This window comes from Scyliorhinus torazame, chromosome 26, assembly GCF_047496885.1.
Source record: "Scyliorhinus torazame isolate Kashiwa2021f chromosome 26, sScyTor2.1, whole genome shotgun sequence".
Lineage (NCBI taxonomy): Eukaryota > Metazoa > Chordata > Chondrichthyes > Carcharhiniformes > Scyliorhinidae > Scyliorhinus > Scyliorhinus torazame.
In genome coordinates this window covers 39,713,245-39,726,680 of record NC_092732.1, presented here as the reverse complement: position 1 = coordinate 39,726,680, position 13,436 = coordinate 39,713,245, and the positions used below count along the sequence as shown (strand labels likewise).

Sequence of the window (13,436 nt, the reverse complement as noted above, 5' to 3'; positions counted from 1 at the left end):
CCTCTGACAGTGCGGCGCTCCCTCAGTACTGACCCTCTGACAGTGCGGCGCTCCCTCAGTACTGACCCTCTGACAGTGCGGCGCTCCCTCAGTACTGACCCTCTGACAGTGCAGCACTCCCTCAGTACTGACCCTCTGACAGTGCGGCACTCCCTCAGCACTGACCCTCCCACAGTGCAGCGCTCCCTCAGTACTGACCCTCTGACAGTGCGGCACTCCCTCAGTACTGACCCTCCCACAGTGCGGCACTCCCTCACTACTGACCCTCTGACAGTGCGGCGCTCCCTCAGCACTAACCCTCCCACAGTGCGGCACTCCCTCAGTACTGACCCTCCCACAGTGTGGCGCTCCCTCAGTACTGACCCTCCCACAGTGCGGCTCTCCCTCAGTACTGACCCTCTGACAGTGCGGCGCTCCCTCAGCACTAACCCTCCCACAGTGCGGCACTCCCTCAGTACTGACCCTCCCACAGTGCGGCGCTCCCTCAGTACTGACCCTCTGACAGTGCGGCACTCCCTCAGCACTGACCCTCCCACAGTGCAGCGCTCCCTCAGTACTGACCCTCTGACAGTGCGGCACTCCCTCAGTACTGACCCTCCCACAGTGCGGCGCTCCCTCAGTACTGACCCTCTGACAGTGCGGCACTCCCTCAGCACTGACCCTCCCACAGTGCAGCGCTCCCTCAGTACTGACCCTCTGACAGTGCGGCACTCCCTCAGTACTGAACCTCCCACAGTGCGGCACTCCCTCACTACTGACCCTCTGACAGTGCGGCGCTCCCTCAGCACTAACCCTCCCACAGTGCGGCACTCCCTCAGTACTGACCCTCCCACAGTGCGGCTCTCCCTCAGTACTGACCCTCTGACAGTGCGGCGCTCCCTCAGCACTGACCCTCTGACAGTGCGGCGCTCCCTCAGTACTGACCCTCCCACAGTGCGGCACTCCCTCAGTACTGACCCTCCCACAGTGCGGCACTCCCTCAGTACTGACCCTCCCACAGAGCGGCACTCCCTCAGTACTGACCCTCCGACAGTGCGGCGCTCCCTCAGCACTGACCCTCTGACAGTGCGGCGCTCCCTCAGTACTGACCCTCTGACAGTGCGGCACTCCCTCAGTACTGACCCTCTGACAGTGCGGCGCTCCCTCAGTACTGACCCTCCCACAGTGCGGCACTCCCTCAGGACTGACCTTCTGTACAATGTTCCGGGCAGCATTAAAATGAGAAACGATTTTGTCCACAGCGAGATTGATGTCCCGGAGCAGACCTGGACAGAAAAACACAGTGAGAACTGAGGGAGCAGGACAACAGGCGGGGCAATGACATCTCGACAGTGCTGCTGACAGTGCGGCCTGGAACTTCTGGTCGGGGGGCATGGGGGTCCGAGGTTTGCCCGGGTGGGGGAGTACGGAGCCAGGAGTGTCAGAGAGAGGGAGGAGCCACTTGGGACCGAGAGGGGAGCGTTCTGTGCCCAGCGAGGTGCGGACCTTTGGAATTCTAACCCCCTCGGAGGGCTGTGGAAGTCAAAAAGTACGTTAATAATCACAATCTTTATTATTGTCACGAGTCGTCTTACATTGACACGGCAGTGAAGTTACTGTGAAAAGCCCCTAGTCGCCACATTCCGGCGCCTGTTCGGCTACACGGAGGGAGAATTCGGAACGTCCAATTCGCCCAGCAAGCACGTCTTTCGGGACTTGCGGGAGGAAGCGGGAGCGCCCGGAGGAATCCCGCGCGGACACGCGGGGGAGAAGGTGAAGACTCCGCACAGACAGTGACCCCCAAGCCGGGAATCGAACCCGGGTCCCTGGCGCTGTGAAGCAGCAGTGCTAACCGCTGTGCGAGCGGTTAGAGGTGGGGATTGATAGATTTCTGTGGGTAGAGGGACATGGAGATAGTGAGGGTGGGGGGGGGCGGGTCATGGTACTGACTGATGGGCTGAATGGTGTACTCTACCCATGCTGCAGGACTTGAATTAAATCTGGGCCTGCGTCGCTCATTCGGGCCTTCGCGTCCGCTCCGCCATTCGACAGGGTCGGCCCTGACCTTTTCTCGACACCACCTCCTCGCCCTGTTCCCAGATACCGGAATCCCGGGAGGTCCCACGCACCCACAGCCCCCCCCCCCCGATCTCCGTCGCGAATCGCCTGTCGCTCCCGAGCTGACAGACGCAGCCACTGGCCAGCGGTCACTCCTGCGGCCGCTCTTCCCACAGTCCCAGGGCCGTGGGGCGGAACGTCCTACCTCTCTTGCGCTGTGCTCCCGCTGAAGGAACGCCGCCCTCCGGGAAGGCTGTGCCGAGGGAGGGGCTCGCCGGGGGTCCGGCCATGACACACCATTCCGCGCGGCTCCGACCGGGCGAAGAACGGGTGCGGCTGCCTGGAAGACACAGGGGAGAGCAGAGAGCTGAGCGTGGGCCAGAGACCTCCTCCATCCCCCCCCCGTCTCCCCCACACCCAGCCCCCTGGCGAGGCAGAGCGCGCCGAAAGCCAGCTCAGATCATCACAGAGGGAGTCACACACCCGGAACACAGACAGTCACACACCCGGAACACAGACAGTCACACACCCGGAACACAGACAGTCACACACCCGGAACACACAGACTGTCACACACCCTGAACACAGACAGTCACACACCCGGAACACAGACTGTCGCACACCCGGAACACAGACAGTCACACACCCGGAACACACAGACAGTCACACACCCGGAACACAGACTGTCACACACCCGGAACACAGACTGTCGCACACCCGGAACACAGACAGTCACACACCCGGAACACACAGACAGTCACACACCCGGAACACAGACTGTCGCACACCCGGAACACAGACTGTCACACACCCTGAACACAGACAGTCACACACCCGGAACACAGACTGTCGCACACCCGGAACACAGACTGTCGCACACCCGGAACACAGACTATCGCACACCCGGAACACAGACTGTCACACACCCGGAACACAGACAGTCACACACCCGGAACACAGACAGTCACACACCCGGAACACAGACAGTCACACACCCGGAACACAGACAGTCACACACCCGGAACACACAGACTGTCGCACACCCTGAACACAGACAGTCACACACCCGGAACACACAGACTGTCGCACACCCGGAACACACAGACTGTCACACACCCGGAACACAGACTGTCACACACCCGGAACACAGACAGTCACACACCCGGAACACAGACAGTCACACACCCGGAACACAGACAGTCACACACCCGGAACACACAGACTGTCGCACACCCTGAACACAGACAGTCACACACCCGGAACACACAGACTGTCGCACACCCGGAACACACAGACTGTCACACACCCGGAACACACAGACTGTCACACACCCGGAACACAGACAGTCACACACCCGGAACACACAGACTGTCGCACACCCGGAACACAGACAGTCACACACCCTGAACACACAGACAGTCACACACCCTGAACACAGACAGTCACACACCCGGAACACAGACAGTCACACACCCTGAACACAGACAGTCACACACTCGGAACACAGACAGTCACACACCCGGAACACACAGACACACACCCTGAACACACAGACTGCCACACACCCGGAACACAGACAGTCACACACCTGGAACACAGACAGTCACACACCCTGAACACACAGACACACACCCGGAACACACAGACTGTCACACACCCGGAACACAGACAGTCACACACCCGGAACACAGACAGTCACACACCCGGAACACAGACAGTCACACACCCTGAACACAGACAGTCACACACCCGGAACACAGACAGTCACACACCCGGAACACAGACTGTCACAAACCCGGAACACAGACAGTCACACACCCGGAACACACAGACAGTCACACACCCGGAACACACAGACAGTCACACACCCTGAACACAGACAGTCACAGACACTGAACACACATACAGTCACACACCCGGAACACAGACAGTCACACACCCTGAATACAGAAAGTCACACACACTGAACACACAGACTGTCACACACCTTGAACACAGACAGTCACACACCCGGAACACAGACAGTCACACACCCGGAACACATAGAGTCACACACCCGGAACACACAGACTGTCACACACCCGGAACACAGACAGTCACACACCTGGAACACAGACAGTCACACACCCTGAACACACAGACACACACCCGGAACACACAGACTGTCACACACCCGGAACACAGACAGTCACACACCCGGAACACAGACAGTCACACACCCGGAACACAGACAGTCACACACCCGGAACATAGACAGTCACACACTCGGAACACAGACGGTCACAAACCCGGAACACAGACAGTCACACACCCGGAACACAGACAGTCACAGACACTGAACACACATACAGTCACACACCCGGAACACAGACAGTCACACACCCTGAATACAAACAGTCACACACCCTGAACACACAGACTGTCACACACCTTGAACACAGACAGTCACACACCCGAAACACAGACAGTCACACACCCGGAACACAGACAGCCACACAGCCGGAACACAGACAGTCACACACCCGGAACACACAGACAGTCACACACCCGGAACACAGACAGTCACACACCCTGAATACAGACAGTCACACACCCTGAACACACAGACTGTCACACACCCTGAACACAGACAGTCACACACCCTGAACACACAGACACACATCCTGAACACACAGACAGTCACACACCCGGAACACACAGACAGTCACACACCCTGAACACACAGACAGACACACACCCGGAACACAGACAGTCACACACCCTGAACACACAGACAGTCACACACCCGGAACACACAGACAGTCACACACCCGGAACACACAGACACACACGCTGAACACACAGACAGTCACACACCCGGAACACACAGACACACACACTGAACACACAGACAGACACACACCCTGAACACACAGACAGTCACACATCCTGAACACACAGACAGTCACACACCCGGAACACACAGACAGTCACACACCCGGAACACACAGATACACACCCTGAACACACAGACAGACACACACCCTGAACACACAGACAGACACACACCCTGAACACACAGACAGTCACACACCCGGAACACACAGACACACACCCGGAACACACAGACAGTCACACTCCCTGAACACAGACAGTCACACACCCTGAACACAGACAGTCACACACCCTGAACACACAGACACACACCCTGAACATACAGACACACACCCTGAACACACAGACAGTCACACACCCGGAACACACAGACAGTCACACACCCGGAACACACAGACACACACCCTGAACACACAGACACACACCCTGAACACACAGACAGTCACACACCCTGAACACAGACAGTCACACACCCTGAACACACAGACAGTCACACACTCTGAACACACAGACAGTCACACACCCTGAACACACAGACAGTCACACACTCGGAACACACAGACAGTCACACACCCGGAACACACAGACAGTCACACACCCTGAACACACAGACACACAACCTGAATACAGACAGTCACACACCCGGAACACACAGACAGTCACACACCCGGAACACACAGACAGTCACACACCCTGAACACACAGACACACACCCTGAACACACAGACAGTCACACACCCGGAACACACAGACAGTCACACACTCTGAACACACAGACAGTCACACACCCGGAACACACAGACAGTCACACACCCGGAACACGCAGACAGTCACACACCCTGAACACACAGACAGTCACACACCCGGAACACACAGACAGTCACACACCCTGAACACACAGACAGTCACACACCCGGAACACACAGACAGTCACACACCCTGAATGCACAGACAGTCACACACCCTGAACACACAGACACACACCCTGAACACACAGTCACACACCCTGAACACACAGACAGTCACACTCCCTGAACACACAGACAGACACACACCCTGAACACACAGACAGTCACACACCCGGAACACACAGTCACACATCCTGAAAACACAGACAGACACACACCCTGAACACACAGACACACACCCTGAACACACAGAAAGACACACACCCTGAACACACAGACAGACACACACCCTGAACACACAGACACACACCCTGAACACACAGACACACACCCTGAACACACAGACAGACACACACCCTGAACACACAGACAGACACACACCCTGAACACACAGACACACACCCTGAACACACAGACACACACCCTGAACACACAGACAGACACACACCCTGAACACACAGACAGTCACACACTCTGAACACACAGACAGTCACACACCCTGAACACACAGACAGTCACACACCCTGAACACACAGACAGACACACACCCTGAACACACAGACAGACACACACCCTGAACACACAGACACACACCCTGAACACACAGACACACACCCTGAACACACAGACAGACACACACCCTGAACACACAGACAGTCACACACTCTGAACACACAGACAGTCACACACCCTGAACACACAGACAGTCACACACCCGGAACACACAGACACACACCCGGAACACAGACAGTCACACACCCTGAACACACAGACTGTCACACACCCTGAACACAGACAGTCACACACCCTGAACACACAGACAGTCACACACCCGGAACACACAGACAGTCACAAACCCGGAACACACAGACAGTCACACACCCGGAACACACAGACAGTCAAACACCCTGAACACAAAGACAGTCACACACCCGGAACACACAGACAGTCACACACCCGGAACACATAGACAGTCACACACCCTGAACACACAGACACACACCCGGAACACAGACAGTCACACACCCTGAACACACAGACTGTCACACACCCTGAACACAGACAGTCACACACCCTGAACACACAGACAGTCACACACCCGGAACACACAGACAGTCACACACCCGGAACACACAGACAGTCACACACCCGGAACACACACCCTGAACACACAGAGTCACACACCCGGAACACACAGACAGTCACACACCCGGAACACACAGACAGTCACACACCCTGAACACACAGACACACATCCTGAATACAGAGAGTCACACACCTTGAACACACAGACAGTCACACACCCGGAACACACAGCCAGTCACACACCCTGAACACACAGACACACACCCTGAACACACAGACATTCACACACCCTGAACACACAGACAGTCACACACCCTGAACACACAGACACACACTCTGAACACACAGACAGTCACACACCCGGAACACACAGACAGTCACACACGCGGAACACACAGACAGTCACACAGCCTGAACACACAGACAGACACCCTGAACACACAGACACACACCCTGAACACACAGGCAGACACACTGAACACACAGACACACACCCTGAACACACAGACACACACCCTGAACACACAGACAGTCACACACCCGGAACACAGACACACACCCTGAACACACAGACAGTCACACACCCTGAACACACAGACACACATCCTGAACACACAGACAGACAGACTGAACACACAGACACACACCCTGAACACACAGACACACACCCTGAACACACAGACACACACACTGAACACACAGACAGACACACACCCTGAACACACAGACAGTCACACTCCCTGAACACACAGACAGACACACACCCAGAACACACAGGCACACACCCTGAACACACAGACAGTCACACACCCTGAACACAGACAGGCACACACCCTGAACACAGACAGTCACACACCCGGAACACACAGACAGTCACACACCCGGAACACACAGACAGTCACACACCCGGAACACACAGACAGTCACACACCCTGAACACAGACAGTCACACACCCTGAACACACAGACAGACACACACCCTGAACACACAGACACACACCCTGAACACACAGACAGTCACACACCCGGAACACACAGACACACACACTGAACACACAGACAGACACACACCCTGAACACACAGACAGTCACACATCCTGAACACACAGACAGTCACACACCCGGAACACACAGACAGTCACACACCCGGAACACACAGATACACACCCTGAACACACAGACAGACACACACCCTGAACACACAGACAGACACACACCCTGAACACACAGACAGTCACACACCCGGAACACACAGACACACACCCGGAACACACAGACAGTCACACTCCCTGAACACAGACAGTCACACACCCTGAACACACAGACACACACCCTGAACATACAGACACACACCCTGAACACACAGACAGTCACACACCCGGAACACACAGACAGTCACACACCCGGAACACACAGACACACACCCTGAACACACAGACACACACCCTGAACACACAGACAGTCACACACCCTGAACACAGACAGTCACACACCCTGAACACACAGACAGTCACACACTCTGAACACACAGACAGTCACACACCCTGAACACACAGACAGTCACACACTCGGAACACACAGACAGTCACACACCCGGAACACACAGACAGTCACACACCCTGAACACACAGACACACAACCTGAATACAGACAGTCACACACCCGGAACACACAGACAGTCACACACCCGGAACACACAGACAGTCACACACCCTGAACACACAGACACACACCCTGAACACACAGACAGTCACACACCCGGAACACACAGACAGTCACACACTCTGAACACACAGACAGTCACACACCCGGAACACACAGACAGTCACACACCCGGAACACGCAGACAGTCACACACCCTGAACACACAGACAGTCACACACCCGGAACACACAGACAGTCACACACCCTGAACACACAGACAGTCACACACCCGGAACACACAGACCGTCACACACCCTGAATGCACAGACAGTCACACACCCTGAACACACAGACACACACCCTGAACACACAGTCACACACCCTGAACACACAGACAGTCACACTCCCTGAACACACAGACAGTCACACACCCTGAACACACAGACAGTCACACACCCGGAACACACAGTCACACATCCTGAAAACACAGACAGACACACACCCTGAACACACAGACACACACCCTGAACACACAGAAAGACACACACCCTGAACACACAGACAGACACACTCCCTGAACACACAGACAGACACACACCCGGAACACAGACAGTCACACACCCTGAACACACAGACAGTCACACACCCGGAACACACAGACAGTCACACACCCGGAACACACAGACACACACCCTGAACACACAGACAGTCACACACCCGGAACACACAGACACACACACTGAACACACAGACAGACACACACCCTGAACACACAGACAGTCACACATCCTGAACACACAGACAGTCACACACCCGGAACACACAGACAGTCACACACCCGGAACACACAGATACACACCCTGAACACACAGACAGACACACACCCTGAACACACAGACAGACACACACCCTGAACACACAGACAGTCACACACCCGGAACACACAGACACACACCCGGAACACACAGACAGTCACACTCCCTGAACACAGACAGTCACACACCCTGAACACAGACAGTCACACACCCTGAACACACAGACAGACACACACCCTGAACACACAGACAGTCACACACCCGGAACACACAGACACACACCCGGAACACACAGACAGTCACACTCCCTGAACACAGACAGTCACACACCCTGAACACAGACAGTCACACACCCTGAACACACAGATACACACCCTGAACACACAGACAGACACACACCCTGAACACACAGACAGACACACACCCTGAACACACAGACAGTCACACACCCGGAACACACAGACACACACCCGGAACACACAGACAGTCACACTCCCTGAACACAGACAGTCACACACCCTGAACACAGACAGTCACACACCCTGAACACACAGACACACACCCTGAACATACAGACACACACCCTGAACACACAGACAGTCACACACCCGGAACACACAGACAGTCACACACCCTGAACACACAGATACACACCCTGAACACACAGACAGACACACACCCTGAACACACAGACAGACACACACCCTGAACACACAGACAGTCACACACCCGGAACACACAGACACACACCCGGAACACACAGACAGTCACACTCCCTGAACACAGACAGTCACACACCCTGAACACAGACAGTCACACACCCTGAACACACAGACACACACCCTGAACATACAGACACACACCCTGAACACACAGACAGTCACACAACCGGAACACACAGACAGTCACACACCCGGAACACACAGACACACACCCTGAACACACAGACACACACCCTGAACACACAGACAGTCACACACCCTGAACACAGACAGTCACACACCCTGAACACACAGACAGACACACACCCTGAACACACAGACAGACACACACCCTGAACACACAGACACACACCCTGAACACACAGACACACACCCTGAACACACAGACAGACACACACCCTGAACACACAGACAGTCACACACTCTGAACACACAGACAGTCACACACCCTGAACACACAGACAGTCACACACCCGGAACACACAGACACACACCCGGAACACAGACAGTCACACACCCTGAACACACAGACTGTCACACACCCTGAACACAGACAGTCACACACCCTGAACACACAGACAGTCACACACCCGGAACACACAGACAGTCACAAACCCGGAACACACAGACAGTCACACACCCGGAACACACAGACAGTCAAACACCCTGAACACAAAGACAGTCACACACCCGGAACACACAGACAGTCACACACCCGGAACACATAGACAGTCACACACCCTGAACACACAGACACACACCCGGAACACAGACAGTCACACACCCTGAACACACAGACTGTCACACACCCTGAACACAGACAGTCACACACCCTGAACACACAGACAGTCACACACCCGGAACACACAGACAGTCACACACCCGGAACACACAGACAGTCACACACCCGGAACACACACCCTGAACACACAGAGTCACACACCCGGAACACACAGACAGTCACACACCCGGAACACACAGACAGTCACACACCCTGAACACACAGGCACACATCCTGAATACAGAGAGTCACACACCTTGAACACACAGACAGTCACACACCCGGAACACACAGCCAGTCACACACCCTGAACACACAGACACACACCCTGAACACACAGACATTCACACACCCTGAACACACAGACAGTCACACACCCTGAACACACAGATACACACCCTGAACACACAGACAGACACACACCCTGAACACACAGACAGACACACACCCTGAACACACAGACAGTCACACACCCGGAACACACAGACACACACCCGGAACACACAGACAGTCACACTCCCTGAACACAGACAGTCACACACCCTGAACACAGACAGTCACACACCCTGAACACACAGACACACACCCTGAACATACAGACACACACCCTGAACACACAGACAGTCACACACCCGGAACACACAGACAGTCACACACCCGGAACACACAGACACACACCCTGAACACACAGACACACACCCTGAACACACAGACAGTCACACACCCTGAACACAGACAGTCACACACCCTGAACACACAGACAGTCACACACTCTGAACACACAGACAGTCACACACCCTGAACACACAGACAGTCACACACTCGGAACACACAGACAGTCACACACCCGGAACACACAGACAGTCACACACCCTGAACACACAGACACACAACCTGAATACAGACAGTCACACACCCGGAACACACAGACAGTCACACACCCGGAACACACAGACAGTCACACACCCTGAACACACAGACACACACCCTGAACACACAGACAGTCACACACCCGGAACACACAGACAGTCACACACTCTGAACACACAGACAGTCACACACCCGGAACACACAGACAGTCACACACCCGGAACACGCAGACAGTCACACACCCTGAACACACAGACAGTCACACACCCGGAACACACAGACAGTCACACACCCTGAACACACAGACAGTCACACACCCGGAACACACAGACAGTCACACACCCTGAATGCACAGACAGTCACACACCCTGAACACACAGACACACACCCTGAACACACAGTCACACACCCTGAACACACAGACAGTCACACTCCCTGAACACACAGACAGTCACACACCCTGAACACACAGACAGTCAGACACCCGGAACACACAGTCACACATCCTGAAAACACAGACAGACACACACCCTGAACACACAGACACACACCCTGAACACACAGAAAGACACACACCCTGAACACACAGACAGACACACACCCTGAACACACAGACACACACCCTGAACACACAGACACACACCCTGAACACACAGACAGACACACACCCTGAACACACAGACAGACACACACCCTGAACACACAGACACACACCCTGAACACACAGACACACACCCTGAACACACAGACAGACACACACCCTGAACACACAGACAGTCACACACTCTGAACACACAGACAGTCACACACCCTGAACACACAGACAGTCACACACGGTGAACACACAGACAGACACACACCCTGAACACACAGACAGACACACACCCTGAACACACAGACACACACCCTGAACACACAGACACACACCCTGAACACACAGACAGACACACACCCTGAACACACAGACAGTCACACACTCTGAACACACAGACAGTCACACACCCTGAACACACAGACAGTCACACACCCGGAACACACAGACACACACCCGGAACACAGACAGTCACACACCCTGAACACACAGACTGTCACACACCCTGAACACAGACAGTCACACACCCTGAACACACAGACAGTCACACACCCGGAACACACAGACAGTCACAAACCCGGAACACACAGACAGTCACACACCCGGAACACACAGACAGTCAAACACCCTGAACACAAAGACAGTCACACACCCGGAACACACAGACAGTCACACACCCGGAACACATAGACAGTCACACACCCTGAACACACAGACACACACCCGGAACACAGACAGTCACACACCCTGAACACACAGACTGTCACACACCCTGAACACAGACAGTCACACACCCTGAACACACAGACAGTCACACACCCGGAACACACAGACAGTCACACACCCGGAACACACAGACAGTCACACACCCGGAACACACACCCTGAACACACAGAGTCACACACCCGGAACACACAGACAGTCACACACCCGGAACACACAGACAGTCACACACCCTGAACACACAGGCACACATCCTGAATACAGAGAGTCACACACCTTGAACACACAGACAGTCACACACCCGGAACACACAGCCAGTCACACACCCTGAACACACAGACACACACCCTGAACACACAGACATTCACACACCCTGAACACACA

The 13,436-nt window shown here is 54.9% G+C and overlaps 2 protein-coding genes across 2 annotated transcripts in view; both read right to left on the bottom strand.

Annotated features, from left to right (window-relative positions):
• Nucleotides 1-2,373, bottom strand: part of LOC140402989 (AP-4 complex accessory subunit RUSC1-like) — a 48,127-nt gene extending 45,754 nt beyond the window's left edge. The window contains exons 1-2 of the mRNA XM_072490645.1: nucleotides 2,243-2,373; nucleotides 1,189-1,265 (exon numbers count right to left, since the gene is read on the bottom strand). Of these exons, the coding sequence (XP_072346746.1) occupies nucleotides 1,189-1,265; nucleotides 2,243-2,327 (162 nt within the window). The 5' untranslated portion in view covers nucleotides 2,328-2,373. The remainder of the gene's footprint in view (nucleotides 1-1,188; nucleotides 1,266-2,242) is intronic.
• Nucleotides 1-13,436, bottom strand: part of LOC140402993 (regulation of nuclear pre-mRNA domain-containing protein 2-like) — a 227,903-nt gene that overhangs the window by 138,510 nt on the left and 75,957 nt on the right.